This window comes from Mangifera indica, chromosome 4 (assembly GCF_011075055.1).
Source record: "Mangifera indica cultivar Alphonso chromosome 4, CATAS_Mindica_2.1, whole genome shotgun sequence".
Classification (NCBI taxonomy): Eukaryota; Viridiplantae; Streptophyta; class Magnoliopsida; order Sapindales; family Anacardiaceae; genus Mangifera; species Mangifera indica.
This window is the reverse complement of record NC_058140.1, coordinates 4,446,652-4,468,869: the sequence shown is the minus strand read 5'-3', so window position 1 is coordinate 4,468,869 and position 22,218 is coordinate 4,446,652. Positions and strand designations below refer to the sequence as shown.

The 22,218-nt window shown below is 32.1% G+C and overlaps 3 protein-coding genes across 6 annotated transcripts; 2 read left to right on the top strand and 1 right to left on the bottom strand.

The window, feature by feature from the left end:
* The first annotated feature begins 1,549 nt into the window (after window positions 1-1,549).
* LOC123212989 (uncharacterized protein At2g02148) lies at window positions 1,550-10,067 on the top strand. 3 transcript variants are annotated; one of them, XM_044632283.1, is made up of 9 exons: window positions 1,550-1,669; window positions 1,805-1,993; window positions 3,188-3,311; window positions 3,431-3,772; window positions 4,073-4,235; window positions 8,549-8,672; window positions 9,007-9,063; window positions 9,267-9,485; window positions 9,633-10,067. In XM_044632283.1, exons 2-9 carry the CDS (start codon window positions 1,820-1,822, stop codon window positions 9,732-9,734), a joined length of 1,305 nt encoding a protein of 434 aa, XP_044488218.1. In that variant the 5' UTR covers window positions 1,550-1,669; window positions 1,805-1,819; the 3' UTR covers window positions 9,735-10,067. The 3 variants fall into 3 exon arrangements, with proteins under 3 accessions (XP_044488218.1, XP_044488217.1, XP_044488219.1); XM_044632282.1 differs by having other exon boundaries at window positions 1,556-1,681; XM_044632284.1 differs by lacking the exon at window positions 1,550-1,669 and having other exon boundaries at window positions 1,696-1,993; window positions 3,548-3,772.
* Window positions 10,068-11,625: 1,558 nt separating this feature from the next.
* Window positions 11,626-15,977, bottom strand: LOC123213846 (uncharacterized protein At4g15970). 2 transcript variants are annotated; one of them, XR_006501763.1, is made up of 5 exons: window positions 15,574-15,977; window positions 14,779-15,144; window positions 13,241-13,722; window positions 13,034-13,145; window positions 11,626-12,140 (listed from the first exon to the last, which is right to left on the bottom strand). XR_006501763.1 is itself a non-coding variant. In XM_044633462.1 (4 exons), the coding sequence occupies exons 1-4, from the start codon at window positions 15,805-15,807 to the stop codon at window positions 13,085-13,087; spliced, it is 1,143 nt and encodes a 380-aa protein (XP_044489397.1). In that variant the 5' UTR covers window positions 15,808-15,977; the 3' UTR covers window positions 12,073-13,084. The 2 variants fall into 2 exon arrangements, 1 of the variants encoding a protein (XP_044489397.1); XM_044633462.1 differs by having other exon boundaries at window positions 12,073-13,145.
* A 3,087-nt stretch (window positions 15,978-19,064) lies between these two features.
* LOC123213847 (NADH dehydrogenase [ubiquinone] 1 beta subcomplex subunit 7) lies at window positions 19,065-19,567 on the top strand. Its single transcript, XM_044633463.1, has one exon. The coding sequence runs from the start codon at window positions 19,230-19,232 to the stop codon at window positions 19,536-19,538; it is 309 nt and encodes a 102-aa protein (XP_044489398.1). The 5' UTR covers window positions 19,065-19,229; the 3' UTR covers window positions 19,539-19,567.
* Window positions 19,568-22,218: the final 2,651 nt, after the last annotated feature.

Here is a 22,218-nt window from a genome sequence, read left to right as displayed (position 1 = left end):
ATCACTGGTTATAAGATGGTAAGTTATTCAACTTTTAAGAGTTTTTGATTATTTAAATTCTAATGTGTTATATATTTTTTGAGCAAGTAACAGTTAAGGTGTATTTCTAAATGTAATGGAATAAAGAAGTTCAAAGTTTGAGTCATCTATAGAGGGTGAGAAAATGAAGGATGAGTTTTATTGTAGCTTTACAGTCCAATCGATAGTGGGCAAATTCCACATGTTAAAAAATATATATTAAATTATTAATACATAATTTGTAAAGTATCAAAAAAATTCTCTATACTTTTTAATATTTCATCACCCCCCAAATGTTTAAAAAATTACTTTACAACCTTATTGTGTCAACCCCATCTGTTGCGCCTACCTCGCCTACCATACTCAAAAGGTTCTTATCCTCAATTTCTTCTAATTTTCATAAATTATTATTCAAAACCAAATCAATATTTTATATTAATATAGATTTGAAGTAAATAAAATGGTTAATTAGCATTTTTTAAACTAAAATTAATTATAAATAATCAAATTTAACAAAGTAATAAGATATGACTGATCACTTTTATCACTCATACTTTAATTCTACCTAAGATTTTTATATAATTTTCAAAAAATCTAACTATAAATTATATAAATAAAGTTAACAATCCAAGTTATAACTAAGATTAATAATAACTATTAAGAATTAACAAAAAAATAGGATATACGTGAAAATAAAAGGTATAAGCGATGATAAGATTCTTTTAACCATCATTTTTACCATCACTTTTACCCACAATTTTATTAAATTTTCAATAAATTTCAAGCAAAAACAAACATAGTAAATTCTCCCAACCAAAATAAACAATAATGATAAAAAATTGATGAAAAAAATTTAAAATTATGGTTATTCATACTAAGAGCAAATCATGCATATCCCAAAAAAATCTCTAAATTTTGGATGCAATTTTGAGGGGAAAAAGAAAAAAGAAACAACATAATGAACTGCTTAGATGAAATTTTGTCGGATTTCTTAGAATTTTAAATAAATTTTAGATCAAGTTATAAATGAACAGGCTTTCGTGCAACTAAGGGTTTACATAATGTTAACAATCAACGTCGGCATTCATATAATCTTTAGAGTATTAATTAATATCATATAGAGTATGAGAATCAAATTGAGTATTGTAACATATATCATGCATCATATTATGTCATGAGATACGCTTTTTAAAAAATAAAAAAATAATAATTGACACGTCATTATTTAAAAAAAATCATAAACACCTTTAAAAATTTAAAATTTCTCATATACATAATTACTATATCATTATTTTCTCTAAAAAAATATATTATTTGTATCGATAATATATATCATATTTTATATTATGTCTTATATCGTACTATATATTTATTATATTATATTAATTTAATATATATTAAGATATATATTATTTTTCATCTGTAAGTGATATTGATACCCATGATATTGGCTGTAAAATTAGGACATTTTAATTTTTTCAACCTATTTATAAGAATCAATTGGCTTCACTCTTTATATACTATTGGCAGGCCGAATCTTTTAACCTTAGTGGGCTGGATATAATAGAGATAGGTTTGGGACCGGAGGCTGGTGTTAGTGACGTGAGGTTCGGATTTCGGGAACGTAGTTTGAACAGGCAAGGAGGCTGAGGTATGGTTTCAGGTTTGGATTATCCTCACACTCATTTTCCTTTCAGTCTGTATAGCCGTTAAAAAATTAAATAGGAAAAAAAAAGTTTGTCTGCTCTTGTGAAATAAACCACCTGAATGTCTTCTTCTACGTCAGGACTATATATAAAGAATGGGTTCTAGGGTTCCTGTTCAGCACTACAACTTGACATCAGCCAATTCCTTCATCGGAACCTCTTTGCATGATCTCAACACCGTCGATTCTCGCCCCTCTGACATTGATACTATTGCTGACGTTGATCCTCGCCAAGTTTCTCTTCACAATCACCAAGATTCCAACTCTGTCGTGAGTCTTCCTTTTTCTCTTACTCTTACTTTTTATTCTTCTATTTCACTTACCAATTCCCTAATTTCACTTCAATTTTAGTTTTATATAAGACCAAGTGTTTGAGCTAATGAAGTGATACGACTTTTATGTCAGTGTTTGTACTCTATTCGACTATTTCTCGTGGCAAGTGATCAACGTTTGATGTTTTCAAGTCATGATTTGGTGATAATTGCACTGCAACTCTAGGTTTGTTAGTCATTTTATGGTTGATGTTGATGGCGATGTGATCTCGTTAAGGCCTAGCACTATCAGGGAGCTTGAAGTTAATGTCTTATAGGGCTATATAAGATTCTTCAGGATGATATTTCCTTATAAAAAAATTTACGAGTAGGTGTTCTGACTAGGATAGTTTTCTTTGTGTGAATTGCTTGTTTAGGATACATTCAAAATGTCATCAAAAAGTGGAAATGGAGATTAGCAAATGTGGACAATTATTCACTTCAACGGAGATGTGTTGCGGTTTGTTTGTTACTTTGATAGGAGTTAGGAGTTGTTTCAGCGATGCCTAAATTTACTAACTAGACTGTCGGGGAGGAATGATTGAGTGGAGACATAGCTTAGAAAGTGTTTCCTTTGTGTTGATTTGTGATTGTCTGGAGGAGAAGGAATAATATTGCTTTTGAGGGAGTTGAGTCTTCTATTTATGTTGCAAGATGACTTTCTTGAGGACTCCTTCCTTATAGCTGTTGACTTCTACTTCTTTGCTTATTGAAACTTTATTCTTAATCTTTAACATGCCTTGTCTGTTAGGTTGGTTATTGCTTTTGTTTTGTTATATTTTGTGTTATTTTTTCATTTTTAGTGTGAGCTATGAGAATATGTATTTCTTTTGTCATTCCTTTAGTAGGAATTAAAGAAGTATGCATTACATTTTCCTTTGTTTCTGTAATCATATCAAATTTTTACAGGTATGAATCTCTTTTTGATTACTTTGCTCTTGAAACCCAATAAATTGAGATGCCTAGATTGTCATCTGTCTGAAAATTTGGTTTCAGTTGATTGTAGTTAGTGATGAATTCTAAACACTGGATGAGAGATGAAAGTGTTTAAATTTCTTTCTTCTTTTGGAAAAAATAAAGACAAACTGAATTGCACATCATATTTATTAAAATCTGTGGAGAAAGTTGTTAATCCCCTTGTAATTTTTTTCAGGATTGTATACATGATTCTTATAGAAACCCTTTACCACTTCACGGTGTTGGAGTGGAAGAAGATCGCTCTAACTTGGAGAATACTGGTCCATCAAGTGGTGCTTATGATATTTTGACTATTGAGGGTAAAGTTAAATTTTCTCATTAATTGTCTTATTATCAAAATATCAGCGTTCTTTGTCTTAAATCTTATGGACGATTAATGCCTCATATGGATCCACTCATGTAAATGGGTTTGAACCAGATGTTTCCCCTATTGAACAAGCAAGGGCAAGGCTTCTGCAAATTATTGTCGATCATTTTATTTCTGACCATGTGATTGAAGTGGCTGATTCTGAGGCTGATTATACTTCTAACTCAGGGCAAGATAAATTGAACAAGAGGAAGACAAGAGATGTCCAATATGAAGGTGATCCAAGGTTCGCTCTGCCTTTGATGTATGTTGCTAATATGTACGAAAGCTTAGTTAATGATGTAAACTTAAGGCTAGCTTCCTTGAATGGTATTCGTGACAAGACCATTGGGGTGGCCCTTGAAGCGGCAGGTGGTTTGTACAGAAGTCTGGCTAAGAAATTTCCAAAGAAAGGTATTACCTTTTCTTTTTCCTCAATTCTTTTTTGTTTTATGGAGGAAAAGTACCTAAACCCCTGTTGAGGGCTTTTAAACACCCCGAGAAATAAATTCCTGAGTTTAAATTTCTTTCTTTGACTCAGTATCTTTCTTTTACCCAATCGTTGCCTATAAAAGTTAATTGAAGACAATTTATTCTTTGAATGCCAATTGCCAAAAGAAATATCTGAAAATGATAATGAGAGCATTCTTGTTAGTTTTGGGCATAAAATCTGGAACCATTATAAATTTACTTGCCATATCTTCTTATTAACAGGTTCTTGTATGTACAAACGAAGAGAGTTGGCAACTTCCCTTGAAACAAGGACAAGATTTCCAGAATTAGTAATACAAGAAGAGAAGCGAGTTCGTTTTGTAGTAGTGAATGGTCTGGATATTGTTGAGAAACCAAATAATGTGCCCATTGATGATGCTGAGTGGTAAGTACTTCATTGTTCATAGTTTATGTTAGCATGTCTCTATCACCATAGAGCATCCTATTTATCAAATTTTAAAAAATGCTTTGTCAAATTATTTACAGTTTTGATCCTCTATGATCAGTGTTATTCCTGCATCTTTTTTCTGCTTTTTGCACTTCATAGTGAAAACAAAAGGAATGCATGATTGCATGGAATGGTGATTGTACCAGGATATTTTGATCTCAAATAGTGGAACACATGTTATTTTACCATATATAATGTTGAAATTCTCATCCTGAGATTATGAATGATATTTTGAATCTATTCTGATTTTCTTTTTCCTTGTTTTTGGAAACAATAAAACTATATGTACCCACTTTGGGTACACAAATGTATACACATTTATATGTGTCATCATGTGATTGGATGATTTTGAATTGAGAATAAAACAATAACCAATCATATGATGACACATATGAGTGTGTATACATTTGTGTACCCAAAGTGGGTACACATAGTATTGCTCTTTTGGAAAATATAGGTTTAAGAAAAGTGGACATTAGTTCAGATGGGTGGTTCTTTTGGATTTTTATATTTTTTTTGTACAATGATACTTGTTGAACATGTAAAACCATTCATGTTTGGCCTTACATTGAATATAGGGGACTATGTAATGAAAATTTTTGGAAGTTTAGAGTCAGTTTAAAGCTAATATATAAGAAGCAAATGTTAATTCTCCTTAGCCTCATTTCAAATATAGTGGTAGATTCTTTTTATCATTTAATTGAGAACTCAGAAATAGTGTGTTAATATCAGAGTACAGTGTTACAAGCATGGACTAGCTGTCCACTGACAGCCGCCTTTTGAAAATTGGGACAAAAAGGTATACAATGTAGTATAATCTGCACATTATGAACAAGAAAAGTGACATACTCCTATTGATAGAAAAACCTTAGCTCTTACAAAATCAAAATCAAGCTTCCCCCACGGTTATGAAGAATAAAAAACAAAGAACTATCTTGGAATATCTTGGAAGTCTTTAGTTATTAGAGCTAATACAGAAGCTAATGAGCGAATTCTTCTCCACAAAATAGTTTCTTCTTCATATCTTTCTTCAAAAATCTGCTTTCTTATATTTTTATGTTAAATTACTCATGAAAGATCTAGCTCTACAAACTTCCAAAGATCATTATCCAATTACCCACAACTAATTCAATATGGCTATTGAAGAAGTGGCACTCCTTGGAAATAGCTTACAAGAACTTATGTTGGCTTTGAAACTAACAACTTCAGAACCCAATCATTTTGATGTTTCCAAAGGAGAACTCAATAGCCACTTAGACGAAAGAGCCCTATCTTTAGTCATCAAGTTATTCGTTCCAAGCTTTATTTTTCTTTATGCAAGTAGACTTAACTTCTGAAGGAGGACCACATTGATAGAATTTACTTTTTGAAAGAGAACCAGATGTAGGACTAGTTAAAGAGTTGGAGATAGGAGAATAAGAGGAGAGTTTAGGGAGAATCACAAGAAAGGGGTGAAATTCTAGAAGAATTTAGAGAGAAAGAGACAATCAATAGGGAGTGAACTAATGTTTTTATTCATCCATTAATCAAGTATGTTAACAATAATAAAGATAGAAGCCTTTATTTATGGGCTTAAGAAATCTAATCTTAATAAAATATAAAATCCTTAGATATGGAAAGATCCATTATGAAGAGTTCATTTCCCCTCCTTTTGAAAGGATAGACCTTTTTTCAACCCCATGATCCATTTTTGAGTTGCTTCACTATTCAGTTCAAAAAACTTTATGACCTTGAGTTATCTCTAAGTGTATGACCCATTATTAAGAAGTCAGTTTCCTATAATAAAATCTGAGATTTACAAGCAAGAGTTTGAATTTCTTCTGCTAATAAATGATTTTGGAAATAGGACTCTCAGTGAAATTGTTTGAGTCATAAAATAATGTTAAAACATTAATGACTCTTAGCAAATTGACTATCTTGACCAATTTCACACATTGGGAAAAGAGTGCATCACCTATGAATTGAACTTGAGATTGATGAACATCATCCTTTCCAACCTTGTTACCATTGACCATATTTGCTTACTCTTATTTGTGTAGGGTTTTCAAGATGCTAGTAACCGGCAGTGCAACAAAATTAAAAATTTTAAAAACAAATAATCCTAAAAACCCTAACTAGGATATCTGTTTTAAAACATATAATCATAAACATGTTAAACACTCATAAAGTGTTTTAGGTTTATACCTGCATTGGTGGCTCCTTCAAATCTTCATTTGACTTGACATTGAACACTATAGCGGCGCCTTGGTATCCACACGAAGCACAAACACATGAGAGGCAGTCCAAGGAGAAGGCTATCAAGGCTTTTTTATTGGATTATCTATGTTCACGGGAAGGAGAGAAAACAAAGACTTGCGACTAAGGTTTTTGTTGTATATGTGTTATTATTTTATTTTATTTCTAACGCACGTTTTTATATATGCAGGTATTTGAGTGTAGTAGGAATTTCATCTAACCTTGACATTGTTAACACACATGCACAACTGACATGTTTTACAACTTGCATGGGTGGCACACAACGTGCCGCCCGACAAGTTTTCAAACCATGCATAGGTGGGACCAAAAGTGTGCTACTCGGCATGATTTCAACCATTTCACGACTAGACAATGCTTTAATAATTTTGCATAGTACTAACTTGGTTAAAGCGTGGTCAATTGGATTCTCTCATTCCCTAAACACCGTGATTATCACCAAATAATCCTCGTCTCTGGGTTCAAATAAACCCCTATATATGTATGACCCATAAGCTCTCTATCAAACCGACAGTATTTGAATTTAAACCGAATTCAAGATTGGCCTCTAACAAAGCAGTATGATCACTCAAACGATAGAGCGTTAGCGGACATCTCTTAAGCTTTTACAACATCACAGTTACGTGTAATTTAATCTTTTTGTCAATCAATATCTCTTGAGGCTAAGACATACAAAAATGTCTATTTTAATAGTTTCTTGATATAAACTGCTATACATCAATGACTGACATGAATTAGGTTACAATCTCATCTCACTGTGACCACAGATTCAAGATATCGTAGATGTCATTCCGTATTCTCATGTGAGATATTTACTCCTGTACTTAGGAGTGACGAATCCTTCATCGATCAATCATAGCCTCCATATATCTCACGATATGACCAATTATTACCTTTATAGTTATCCCAATTACGATAGCACGTTAAATAGCATCAACCCATATCGATCCTTACATAAGACGATCTAATGACCTCGTGTCAAAGGATTATATGCACCTATGGTGTTCAGAAGATTTATTTCATTGATACTAAAGCAACCATTCATAGAGACGTCTTCTGGTCAGGTTACTCCGATAAATTCATCCACAACATGCACTCATATATTGCACTAAAAGTGGTAGGGTCATTCAATACTATGATAATCTCATCATTATTACATGTGCCCCTTTATTTATTGTAATGTCGGGATTATGGACATTTCTAGAATCACTACTAAAAGTGTACATAGGGTTTTCACGATCAATCATATGATCCCCTTGTCATAATTCTACCATTCTAAAGATATATTATTTGCACAATCATATAAATAGACAACATATGAATTGAATGACAATAAATCCTTTATTAATTATTAATATAAAATTATATCTATAAATATTAAATTCAATTGGCTATAGGGCACCTACTCTAACAATCTGTCACCCAGCAAATTTAAAGAGAAGGGCCTTTGTTGAATCCTCTTGAAGCACTAAAAAGGCCCCTTGGAAGCCCATTTATGAAGACTGAAAATACATAGAATGTGGGCATCCCTTCATCCAATTTCTCTTTTAGCTTGGAGGACAGAATCTAAACAATTTCTGGCTTGCTTGTTAAATTTTTATTTATCAGAAAAAGTTGCTGGACCTTATGTTCAGTTAAATTCAACGGATATATACACATGGACTTAGGAATGAGCATATAACGTCATCCTCACCCTCCTTCCCTGAGTTTGTGCAGATAGTTGGATTTCTTGAAGTCTCCACTACATATTTCAACTTTGCAAACAAGAGTAAAACCAATCTTCTGCCCTGATTTTCCACTCTACAGTAAATCTGATGTGGGAGACATGAATTTAGTTTTATTATGTTTAGAAGCAGGTCATGTTTTTAATGGCATAGTTTTTATCTTAAGCTTGTCACATTGATTATGAATCTCTTTCTTAACTAGTGATAAGGTTAATTTAAGTTGATTAATGCAGCATATCTGCTTTGTGCTGATGAGACTGCACATGTCTACAGGTTTAAAAGATTAACAGGTCGAAATGAAGTAGTTATCTCTGCTCAAGATTATAAATTCTATTCCCCAAGGCACAAGTATAGGCGTGTTACATCAAACTCTGTATCTAATATTCCTGGTTTGCCTGTAAGCTTATTTCTTTTTACTCCTACAAGAATGGCATGCTTCATTTTCATCAATGCTCTAGGTTGTGATGTTTCCTGTAGACACAGAATATTCAATAACTTATATTACTTGCTTTAGGCTAACATGACATGATATTATTTTAGACTTTCATTGTTAATTAAGTTATGATGGTGGTTTTGATATTTTACATTGGCACCTTCACATGTTGGATTTGTTAATGTAATGGAATATAATGATGCAGAAATTTCTGTTAATACTTAAGCATGCCCTAAGTAAAGACGTTACCGAGTAACTCAACCATAGAGATAACTTTCATTCTTATATCATTTTTCAGGCATTCCCTGGTGCAGAAAATTCTTCTGCAATGGCTAATGCACATGGATTTCGCTCTGTAAGTGAAGAGTATTGCTTTAGTAATGTTATCTAAATCTTTCTTTGTGATTAAATCAGAATTTGGACAGACGTAATTAAATTTCTGGTTTAAGAACTGTCGGATTCTTATTTAAATTGCAGTTCTGTTGTCTGGCTTATGTGCTACTGAGAAATTTTGTTAAATTGAATTTTAATGGGACTTATGCACAATTTTTTCCTCAGTCACAAAATCAACAGCAGACTTCTACAAAACATCACATGCAGTCACTCTCTCATCAGCCTCAGTTTCATCATCAAGGTCAACCTGCACCCCACTATTCACAAAATCATCGACACTTGCCTGAAATCGCTCATCCTCACGAGTCGTCAACAATTTCCCAACACATGGCATGCTTACAGCCTCTCACAGGAGGTCATGTTGGAGAGGGCTTGAATGTAATGGTGAGTTATTAACTTTATATCTGAGTTGTTTCGTGAGTTAATAAATTTAAATGCGCAAGTTACATTGTTTTCAAATATGAACTCAAATTGTACATTGAATTAGATTGTTTTTTATTTACTTACTGCATAAATTGGTCTACATTTCAGCCAACCGGCCCTGCAAAGTTTTGTTATGAATGTGGAGCTCCATATCTTAGAGAAACCTCCAAGTTTTGCTCAGAATGTGGAGTTAAGAGGTTAGGAATGTAATTAACAGCAGCAATGTTATGTGCATCCAATTTTGAGTGAGTCCTTTTAGATGGTGTATTATTATGTTATTGGGTATTACTTTATCTTTAATTCAAAATCACTCAATCACATGATATGACACATCATCTTAGTATCTAATTGGTTATTTAAAATTGGGTGCATATAATTTTATTGTATAATTAATCAAGAATTAAAATTGCTGTCACTTTTTCCTCTCCCTGTTGTAGATTTTAATATTTGCCTAGGGTTCGGTTGTTGTAATTTATAGACTTAGACATTCAAATTAATGTCTAATTATTACCTTCTTAGTCAATACAATACTGTTTTGAATTATGCTTCTAGCTTTCTACTCAAATAAGCTTGAAGCATATCTGAGTAGACATAGGAAAATTTATTCCATGAAATTATAATTGATTGCCCTAATGATTTTATTGGAAGAAAGATAGAAAAGAAGCCACAAATCATATTGGATCCTCCACCTGAAACTTGAGGAGGGGAGAAGAGTGCAATATTTGCTTAGACTCATGAAACACATGAATAGAATACCGTGGTTTTACGGTTAGCAAAACAATAAAATTATGTGTATCTAATTTTGAATATTCAGATGATAGGTTATTATGTAATTGGTAAAGGTAAATTAATACTCAATCACATAATAACACATCATTTAATTCATTTTTGCAAAACATATATATTTTTATAGTATATTACCTTCATAATTTTATGTATAAAATAATATATTATATACGTTTTATTATTTCTCTAAATGTTTATAGTTTAATAAATTTTACAACTTAGTATAATCTTCCAAATTTATTTATTTTTGAATAATTTCGTAAGTTAAAATATTAATTATTTTTTAGTTCAATTTTTTTCATGCTTGTGTAAGATTATTGCTTTAAACTCATATTTTTTTCCATATTAATATATTATATACGATTTACTGTCTCTCTAAATGTTCATAGTTTGTTTAATGTAATTTGGTGTAACTTGTGTTGTATTATAATGAGTTCAAGCTTAGTGAGTTTCTTCCTCGTTATAAATAAACATGAGTTAGTAAGAGTGGATTTGATCTAATTTGAGCTTGTACAAGGAGCTTCTTAAGATTGATTTGAATCTAAAAAATTCAATTCAAGATCGTTCAATTGAATAAATTGAAACTCAAACTCAATTCAGAACCAATTTGCTTTGAACTTGATCCAAGCAAAGCTCGAACTTGAATGTTTGTATTGACTTACATATAAAAATGAATCAAATTTTTAACTCGAACTTAAACTTAACTCATTTGAACCAATTTATAATTTGCGCTCGGATTTAATCCAACCTTCTGGGTTAATATATTTTTCCCGAGGTTGGGATCCATTGACTTGTTGAAGATATGTGGTCTGTATTTAGCTAATTGTTTTAGTTTCAATTTTAATTTGTATTTATATACTTCCTCTCTTATTTACAACTTAATTTAGCTAAATGCTCAATAGAAGCCTTGTGACAGAAGGAAACGAGCTCACTATCTCACGGAAAATGTTGAGAATCTACCCTGATTTATGTTAAATACATCCCCAGTATTGGAACTATATATGACCTCCTGTGTTGCTAGCTTTCTTGAGATTTGCTCAATAACCGCAAATCTTTTCTATTACAAGAAGATTGTAATAACAATAACTACATGGAAGATCAAAAGATAATTTCAGAACAACAAGGGTATGCTTTCCATACAAAAGTATTAACTTGGGGAAGTGGGGTGCGAGGCTTTAAGGTATTACCAAACATAAATTGTGTCATTTCATACTGTTAAAAGACATTTCATCCCATGTATTAAGGGATTACATAGAACTCTTCACTAGGTGACAATGACATAAAATCAACTCTCACAGGTATGAAACGAGCAAGGTCCAAGCCATTTTAAAGAATCTTATACATTCCAACATTCTATTCTCAACATACATGACACCGAAATTCTGACATTACCGTATTACAGCCATATTACATTATGTTTTTACAAAGTTTGATCTTGATCCTACACCAATATTCCAAAATGGTACATTCAAAAACAATGCTCAATGGCCCCTCCCACATGTGCATAGAAAGGCGACTGTTAATTTGAGTTTATTCTGATTTCTGAGGACATAACAGACCATGGCATGACGTTTTTACAGTGAATGAAGCAACTGATTCGACATATTAGACAATTATATTCTCTTTTGAGTTATCTACCAAATTTCAGTCATTCAAATGATTGATTTTATATTAATGCTGATAAAATCTTCAATTACCTACCATATGAAAACTCCAAATTCAACTTTGGGAATGATTCAGCAGAATGATAATGCAAAGATTTGCCTACAATTTTCTGAATTTATTGTATCAGCCAATGCCTTCCAAGCAACATAGAACCAATCCAATTCACTAAAAGGTTGAAACAAAGGAAAATCAGTACAACTATTCTCAAAAGAAATTCAAACAATTGTTTTTCAGATAAAGTATATATCACAACTAGTGTATTCACCACCTTCCTTAATATTACAGTTTCAGATAATAGGCCGAAGGACTTATTCCCATCTAAAGTTTACTCTTTTTCCAAGTTCCCACCCATTATTTTTAAAAAACTCAAATACACATACATGGGTTGTTAAAATTAATCAAATCCGTTAATTTTTAAATTTTATTTCATTTTTCCTCCTAAATCTTAAAAATTAACAATTTCCCTCAAGCATATGATTTTAAAAAGTTACATTTCCCCCTTGCTAGGTTTAGAGTTTTTCCGACGATAAACTCTCTCATTTCTCTAATGATGAATGTCTTTGTTTGAGAAGAAGAGACAACGTCTTCATCTCAAACAAAGACATTTGTTGTTGGAGAAGGGAGAGAGTGCATCGCTAGAGGGAGAAGTCACCGGAGAAGGGAGAGAGTTTGTTGTTGGAGAAACCTTAAACCTAATAAGGGAAAAATGTAACTTTTCAAAATCTAAGTTTAGAGAAAATTGTTCATTTTTAGGGTTTATGAGAGAAAACAAGATAAAGTTTTTTTTTTTTTTAAATATCATTGGTCAAATGATAATTTTACCATTAAAACTTACAAATTTTGTTAACTTTAACAGCTTATAAGTGGGTATTTGAATTTTTGAAAGATAATGGGTGAGAACTTGGGAAAAGAGTAAACTTTGAGTGGGAATAAACCTTTTGGCCCAGATTATATTTCCATTGTTTAAGAAAGAAACAAAGGAAAGAAGCAGTTAAGGTGACATGCAGAGTAAACAAATGCAAGTCATCATTGAGATGCTCCATTAGCAGAAACCTTACCCTTTTGCTTGCCTGATTCTGAATTTTGTGTTTAAATACAAATCAGTCTGATCATTTCTTCCCTTCTGGTTGACTCGTATTTGGTGAATCATAACGAGGGAGAGAATCAAGACTGGCATGGAAACATAAACAGAATCCAATTCAGGGATAAGACCTTATTAACAGTAACTACAAATAAAGCAACATAAGTCAAAATGAGGATCTTACTTGCAACTGTTTGGGACTCTCCAGGACAAAATCACTGATCTTTTCAAAGTAGGAGGTAACGATAAATAACTCTTCCAATCCTGAAGCATAATTCTCAGATCTTGAAGTTTGCTATCCAAACCATAGCAGCAATTTGCATGCATTGTACAAACTACATTAAAATCATCACTAGGTTCACATAGTCCACCAAAATAAGAGGTATCCAAGAATTTGATCTTCAGTCCAATATTGGTAACTGAAGGATCAAACTTGATATTGTTTAGGACGTCCTGGTCATGAGATCCAGGATAAGTTTCCCTCGAAGAGTACCAGAATTTGTAAAACTCTATTGAACGATTATTGGACTTTACATGCTTAAACCCACCATTGGGTCTGTTTTGTAGATCATCAGATGTCCCCAGAAAGTGGTCGCAGGCAATCTGAAAATCTGCATCTGAATAAAATCGGGGAAATGGATTTCTGAACCACATGACATCAGCATCCTGTTGGAGGAAATTAACCACAAAAAAATGAATATTTTGTAAGAAGTAGCATCTGCTTACTGAATTTGGCTAAGACATGTAAGGGTATTGAAACAAGAGATCAGATACATATATTTAAATCAATACAATAAAATATTCAGCAATTAAGATTATTGGAAAGTCTTATGATTAGTAACAGGCATCCAGATCTGAATTTCATGGACAATTGTACAAACCATTATCAAAACAAAGCATATTCCTCTCGGGAGAAACTCAAGCAATTTGGGACAGGTTTACAAATCCTATCAAATTGGGACGTGGCCCAAGCTAACAAAAATGTTCGCAAATCAATTTTACCAAAAGCCCCTATAAAAGATCTTAGCACTGGAGAAATGGTTGATGACTCCTAAATTATAATGAAAAGGTTCAATCATAATCTTGATATATTTCTGCTGGGTATATTATCCTTTCATTCATTTTTTTCCCTTTTTTTCGCCTTTCCCTTTCAAGAGAAAGAAAAAGTAACATTGTACACAAGATAAAACAGATCAAAGTTTAATACTGCACTGCATTTTAAGTTTGTGAATGCAAACAAAAATGCTTTATGCAATCATCCAATTAAACTTTCTAATCACCTAAAGATAACACTTCTTAAGGTTTCACAAAAAACAGTCTCAAACATTGGTTCAGATTCAGAAATTATTCTGAAGTCAAGAATGTTCATAAAATTGTCAATAACAAAAGATCCATGAACCTCAGGTCATTTCATGGAATCTGATATTTCAAAAAGGAGAAAAAACAATCTTTGAACCCTAAAAAGCATGCCAAGAGAAATAGTAGAAACTGCTATTCCTTACCAGCCTTAAAAAGAAAAGTCCTCTTCATCAATTTAAAAGCATAGAAATATTGTTTATTCATCGAGGCATTGATTTATAAGAAGCCTCCTCTAATAAATATTTCATATATATTACACATTCATCTCCAAACTGAAAACAGTGTTAATCTACTTATTTCTATAAACTGATGAAACTAGGATTGTGCACTTCTTAATTTCAAACAGAGAGAGAAAAATGTTACCGTGAAGACAAAATTGAAGCCCATCTCAAGAACAGTGCGTAGGAAATCAATCCTTCGCCACATCATCTTCAAATAATCATCACTCATAAAGTATGCCTCATGATGAAAATCCACTCCATCAGTTAAAAGAGCAAAGCAGTGCCTATGAACAACCAAACAACGTTCAAATGCTTTTAGATCAAAAGCGATAATCACCAAGTGATTCAAAAGTCTTCGTGTTCCATATCCGATTCTAAAGCTCTCAAGGAAAAGATCAAGGACTGAATTAGGGGCCGCCCATGCTTCGTTCAAAGTTGTTAATATCACAGTGTTGTCTTCCATAGCAGCATTCTTCAGAACTTTTTCCAGCATATATTCCTCACTAACCTGCAACAATTTTAATTAGAAAAATAAAAATAGATTAATAATCAAAACTATGCAATTAATCATTATATTCTGCAAAATTCAAGCACACCACATTACCATAAATCAATCTAGAAGTGCTTTGATCACTTAAAACTACTTTGTAAAAGATCAACTATGAACTGTTTTCTCAACTTCAAGTCATAAAGCGCATCACTCAAGTGCATCTTCAAATTGGTCTACTAGTACCTTTTTTCTCACCGAAAGCCAAATTTGTGTAATTTTAGCCAAACAATTCAAAAGCACTTTCAGCTAAACAAGATCATAGTCATATTAATTTTCGGGGCTAAATTAGGTAAGCTCTATAATAGCAAAAAGCAAATGAAGCTGAACCGACCCACTTAAATAAAATAACAAATAAAAAAAACCCAGTAAGAGTTAAAATAAAATTACTAGAGGAGAATCGGTGTCGATGGCAGATGGGAAAATGGAAGGGAAAGCAGAGGAAGAACTGGAGACAGAGACAGGGAGGAACCGGAGCGAATCGGCAATGCTGTAGAGAAGTATACAGGAGCTGAAAATGCAAGCGATGCAGATAAAACTGCTTCGAGCAGGAAATTGTATCAGCACATTATCATTATCATTAAAGTTAAATTTTTTGTTTGGAAAAGTCTTCAGTCTCTCCATCCGCTGTATTGATTTAGAATAACTAATTGTTCTCAAACATTCCAACCATCTGATTCAATTCCCCTTTCAAACAAACCTCGGAATTTGTAAGGGAAACGCCTTTGCTCCTGTTTCGGTTATGTTTTTGTTTTCTGTTTTTTCATAAATAAATTAAGGCCAACAACTTATTCCCATTCAAAGTTTCCTTTTTCATCAATTTTTCATCTATTGTCTTTCAGAGGCTGAAATATTTATCTCTTTATTAAATTTATTATTATTATTATTATTATTAAAGAAAAAATTATTATTTTAAAATTTTATTTAAAAAATAATAATTTATTCCTATTTTTCACTTTAATTTTGAAAGTTTAACAATTTTTTTGTAATTTAATTTTAAAAAACTATTTGTTTACCTCTGTTATTTAGGAATCATAAGATTTTCATATTTTAGAGTTAATAGTAATCTCTTCAAAGTTTAAGATATTACACTTACACTTCAAAAATTTTATTATTTTTTCTAGTAATCATTTTTCTCAATGATTCACGTCGACGCTTCTTTAACCCTACAACTAGCATCTCCTCACCTTCTTTGCCCTCATCGATGGTTTTCCAATGCAAAAACCACTGTAGAGGGAGAGGAGCTACCGGTTGTAGGGTCGAGGATGCATCAAAGTAAATCACCAAGAAAAACAGTTATTAAAAAAAGGAAATAAATTTTTTTAAGATGTAAGTGTAATGTTTTGAACTTTGAGAAAATAATCATTAACCTTAAAATATATTAACCCTAGAAACCTTAAATGATAAAGATAAAAAAATAATATTTTAAAATTAAGTTAATAGAGAAATTATTAGTTTTCAAAACTAAGATGGAAGATAAGAATAAATTATTATTTCTTTCAATAAAATTTCAAAATGACGATTTTACCTTTGATAATAACAATAAAATTTAACATATAAGTAAATATTTGAGTTTTTTAACAAGATAATAGATAAAAACTTGGAAAGAGAGAAAACTTTGGGTGGGAATAAGTCTTTTGGCCATTAATTAAAAGAAAACTCGTGATATTTAATGGTATGGTTGCATATTGTCGGATTGAGTATAAAATTGGATATAGATTTTCTTATCAAAAAAATGGATATAGATCCACTTTTGAGTGGATATATAGATAATTTATCATTGTATAATTTAATGATTTTAAATTAAAAGATAAATTAACACACAATTATATAATCACACATAATTATTCATCATCAGTATATTTAATTATATACTATAAAATATATACATATAACATTACTCTATAATGTTGGCCACAAAATTTTGAGTATTACTATGTGACAAATAATAGACACAAACTTATGTATAAACAACTACATATTATTTTGTGATTGAATGTTATTTCATCTCTAAATTAAAATAACTTCATCGTATGGTGATATATCATTGTTTGTGCATAAGTTTGTACTCATTGTTTGTGTATATAATTGGCTAAAAGATCTATTCTCACCCAAGGTTTAGTTTATTGTCAAACTCATACCGACTAAATTTTAAAAATCTAAATATTCATTCATTAGTTGTTAAAGTTAACAAAATTTATTAAATTTAAGAGTATAATGATCATTTAACCTGTAATATTGAAAAATAAATAAAATTTTATCTCATTTCCCCATTTTAGTTTTAAAAACTTACAATTCCTCTCCAACCTAAGTTTTGGAAAATTATATTTTTCTCTAGGGTTTAGGTTTTTTTCTTTCCTTTTTCCACCCAGCTTCTCTATCTTAGGTTGTCGTCTCCCTCCAAATCTCTCTCCCTCTTGGCACTTTCTCTCCTAAAGATCAGTTGTCTTTGTCACAACAAACCTTTTTCAAATGTCATATCAATCTATGTCTTCATCACGTAGCATCAAAGTCTTCTTCAAAGACGAATGTTAGAGATCTTTGGAGAGCTATCTTCAGAGAAGACCAATCTTTAAAGACTTTATTGTGTCGAGGTCTTCGTCTTTGTGTTTGTGGAGATGTAATCGATTCTCAATGAAGATGAAAAGTTTAAGAGGGAAAGATGTAGCGGCTTCGTTAAGACAAAAGATGCAATCGATCAGAAAGAGAGAGAGAGAGACTAGGTTGAAGAAAGCATCCTATTGGTCAGGTTTCAATGGTTAGAAAAGGGAAAGAATAAAACCCTAAATCTTATGAAAAAAATATAATATTTTAAAATTTAAATTAAAGAGAAATTATAAGTTTTTAATACTAAAGTGAATAAGTAAAATAAAATTTTATATTTTTTAATATTATAAATTAAATAAGATAAAAACATATATACATAATATTATTGATTGTATATCAATGCAAAATTATCCTATCTTTCACTAATTGTGTATGCAATTATATTCAGAAAATTTTGTACGTTGCAGCCTCTTATCATTAAATGAAGTTGGGTGAATGATTGGTAGCAGGAAAATATCAAAACGTCACCGTTGAAAGCAAAGCGATTTGTAAAGGCCAAAAGACTTATTCCCATTCAAGGTATAGTGAAAACCCAAGCTCTCTCCCTCTAACTTTCAAAAACCCAAACACTCACCCATAACTAAATTTTTATTAAAAATTTCAGTTAAGATTAGAGGTAAAACCGTTATTTAGCAAAAAAATTAAAGTTTTATCATATTTTCCTCTCCTATATCTAAAAACTTACACTTTCCCCCAACCCAAGGTTTGAAAAGTGACAAAAACCCTATAAGGTTTGTTCCTCTTCCTTTGGCGCCAATTTCTTTTTCCCTGGCTGTCGACCATCTTCTCTTCTCCCCTTATCTCTTCTCCGGTCTCTCTGTCTAGCCTCTTCGATTTTCTTCGACTGGAGACGAAAGACTAATTGTCTTTGTCAGGATGAAGACGCGTCATTTTTGTCCCTCAGACGAAGATGATCGGTCTTCGTCAGAGAGATAAAGACGATGTGTCTTCCTCTCAAACAAAAACCACTCGTCTTCGTCTCTAACCAAAGACGACTAGAAAGGCTAGAGAGAGACTGAAGAAGAGATAAAAGGGGAAGGGAGGACGATCAAAGGTCAAAGAAGGAGTAATCGATGTCGGAGGAAGAAGAACAAAGCTTAGAGGGGTTTTTGTCATTCTTCAAACCTTGAATTGAGGGAAAATATAAGTTTTTAAATATGGAAAAAGAAAATATGATGAAACTTTAGTTTTTTTATTAAATAATGATTTTATCTCTAATCTTAATTAAATTTTTTATCTAAAATCTAATTATAAATAGATGTTTGAGTTAAAAAAAATTAAAGGATGGAGTTTGAGATTTTACTATAGCTTGGTGGGAGTAAGTGTTTTGGCCATTTGTAAAACACCCGAACGGGTTGTGACACCATCCAGACTCGGCACTCATAACAACAGTAGCCAAACAAACCAGAACGTTCAATCAATCAGGGTCGAACTCGATCATGGAAGTTCCAGGTTCATCGAAGAAGATGATAGCGACACAAGAAGAGATGGTGGAGGCGAAAGTCCCAATTCCGTACAGAGACCAATGCGCCCACTTGCTTATCCCTCTCAACAAATGCAGACAGGCCGAGTTGTACTTGCCGTGGAAGTGCGAAAACGAACGCCACATCTACGAGAAGTGCGAGTACGAACTCGTCATGGAACGTATGCTCCAGATGCAAAAGATCCGTGAAGAGGAGGCCAAATTGAAGAACGCCCAGACTTCCAAGGGCGCCCCCATCCCTCTCATTCCCAAAACTGCTTCCTAATCTATTTCTTTTTTCTTTTTTATGTGATGGTGAGTTTTATGTTGATTTATTTTGCTATTTAGCTTTATCTAGGGTTTGTTATGGTTGATCTTGTGATTTTTTTTTTTTCAATCTATGTGGTCTTAATTCTTTGCCTACGCTTAAATCTAAGGTTTCATGCTCATCGTTTAGGATTTTTTTCCCTTTAATTTTGGTATTTTCATTTTTCTTTATTCTTTTTTCAGTTTAAATCTAATAGAATTATTTGGATTTCTGCAAGATGTGGGGTTGGTGTTTTTTGCTCGACGCTACTTGTAATTTCTTTTTTCATATAATTAGTATATAGGCTGTTCAGGGAGTTTTTAGTGTTTATATATCCAACATTTCATTTTCAATGTTTGGCGTTCATAAAGATTTGGGTTTTACATTATTGAAGTTTGAAATATTGAGTTTTCAGAGAAACTACCGTTAATGATTATGGAATTGTGAATTCACTCATTAAAAAATAATACTACTCATGGGTAACTTGAATTTTGGCAAATGGGATTTGGAATTGATACTTTTTGCAATCATTGAATACATATCTGGTCACATTTCAATTTTAGTTACTCTTCTTTGGGGTTTTTAAAGTTATTTATTTAGTTATTAATGCTGAAGTTAGTGTCAGGGTGATTATAATGATGTTTGATCAAAGTGGATATCCTTTTGTGGTTTTTTGTATTCTATACAGAACATAAATAGGAATGTTGTAAATTGCTATATTTTGATGTTGTTGAATTAAGTGACTCATATAATCGGTTGGTCCATACTCTTAAACTTGTTCAAATGGCAGGTCTTTGTTTTGTTATGAAAATCTAAAGATATGTTCATTTAGATTAAGTTTTCCTGTTTTTCTTTTTAACACTACGAATCCCATTTCCATTTACAATAGATATTTCTGCTTCATAGCTGTTATAATGGAAACCAAGAAAACAAGGTTTCTATTATTGTCTTTCCTTTATTCTGTACATTTACAGTAATGTTGGAATTCTAATGAGATGGCAAGAGGTCAATGTTTCTTTCCCATATGAATTATTAGGTAATAGTGCAAGAACAAGGCTTTGGTAAGAGAGATAGGTTGGGTAACTTGAATGGTTTATGAGCATTCAACTACTTATGATTCTCCTATTGCTTTATTGACAATATCTTCTAAGTGGGTTTGGGACAAAAAATTCTGTAGAAATCTTAATGTGTAAGATGCTAATAAGTGAGTCAAGCTTCTTGGGATGATTGAAAGGGTCTCTGTTGTTTAGGTAGTGGAAGATATTTGGGTCCAGAAAATTGAAGTACTAAGTTCAATCCTTCTCATACTTCTTCATAGATTTTTTTTTCAATTCTCCCTACTATTAGCCATCACAAAACATGTAGAGGTAGAAGTAATCTAGGTGATCTATTGCACCCAGAAAAATCCATACTGATGATATTATGCAAAGAAAAATCTCCAAGATCTCCCAAGTGATGCATAACATGTTAGGGAGATACTGGAGTATTGTCTGTGTCTTTGTCAACTGCCCTATTTCTCTACACCTCTTGTACATTTTTCAAGGTTTTTAACCTCATTTTGGTGCTGCTATTTTCTTTTTGCTCACATTTGGTTGAAAGATTACCCATCATTAAGGGAACAGGGAATTTTCAATTTTATGCTATATTACTGTCTTGGTTGTTCAATGAGTCGTTTGGATTGGGATAAACAAAATTCATTTAATGCTTATAGAGGATAGTGTTATCCTTTTTTATAGAGCAGAGCCAAGTTTTGAGCTTCTGTTTAGGCCTCAATTTCTCTGAAGTTTGTAGAAGTGTCTTTCTTTTTATTGACCGCAACGGAAGTGGCTGTGACATTATTCTTAATATCTTTTCTAATTATAAGGCCTACTTTTCTATTTTGGTAGTGTATCTACTTTTGGTTGGGGTTTCCATGGATACCCTTTTTTTAACACTAGTTAGGACCTTTTTAGTGTTTATGCATCTTTGCTACCTGAGTAAACAGAGATAATCAGTCCTAAAGCTTCCTTGTTAACAATTTGTTCACATTTTGTATATTTTTCTGATTCAGACGTTTGTAACTTTTGCTTATTACTAATGGCTATAGTAGGAAACTATTTTGTTTAAGAAAAGTTAGTCACTTGGCATTAGGAGCATAAGATGGCATCACAGAAAGCTAATGCACTCTTGCATTAAAAAAATTGATTAACATAGGTATCTGATTTATTACAATGTAATTTAAGACTAAGTATGGGGCCATAAAAGTGCTACTTATTCCAAAACAAAAATATAAAAAAAAAAAAAACTTATATAATAACAGATAGCAAATCTAGTAGGGTTATTGTTCTTGGGAGAACAAGCCCGCTCCACAATGCAAAATCATCCTTGATTTATGACAGATGATTCTTTGCAGTTGAGAGCCTCAAGTTGTCTATCATGTTCAAATTTTCAGTGAGCCAGCCCATAAAACCATAGTACGTGTGACATGGAATATCATTGTTATTGAGCCATTGCTTGTTTATGAATTTGAAAGTCACTAAATATAAAAAATCGTGGCCCCATCCTTACAGTTAACTCGTGAGGTAGCTTTGAAGTGATTGTATCAATACTTTGCTGATGGAGGTTACGTTATCAATCATAAAAATGGTTTTGAAAATATTCTAATGTATCAGTCACCGTT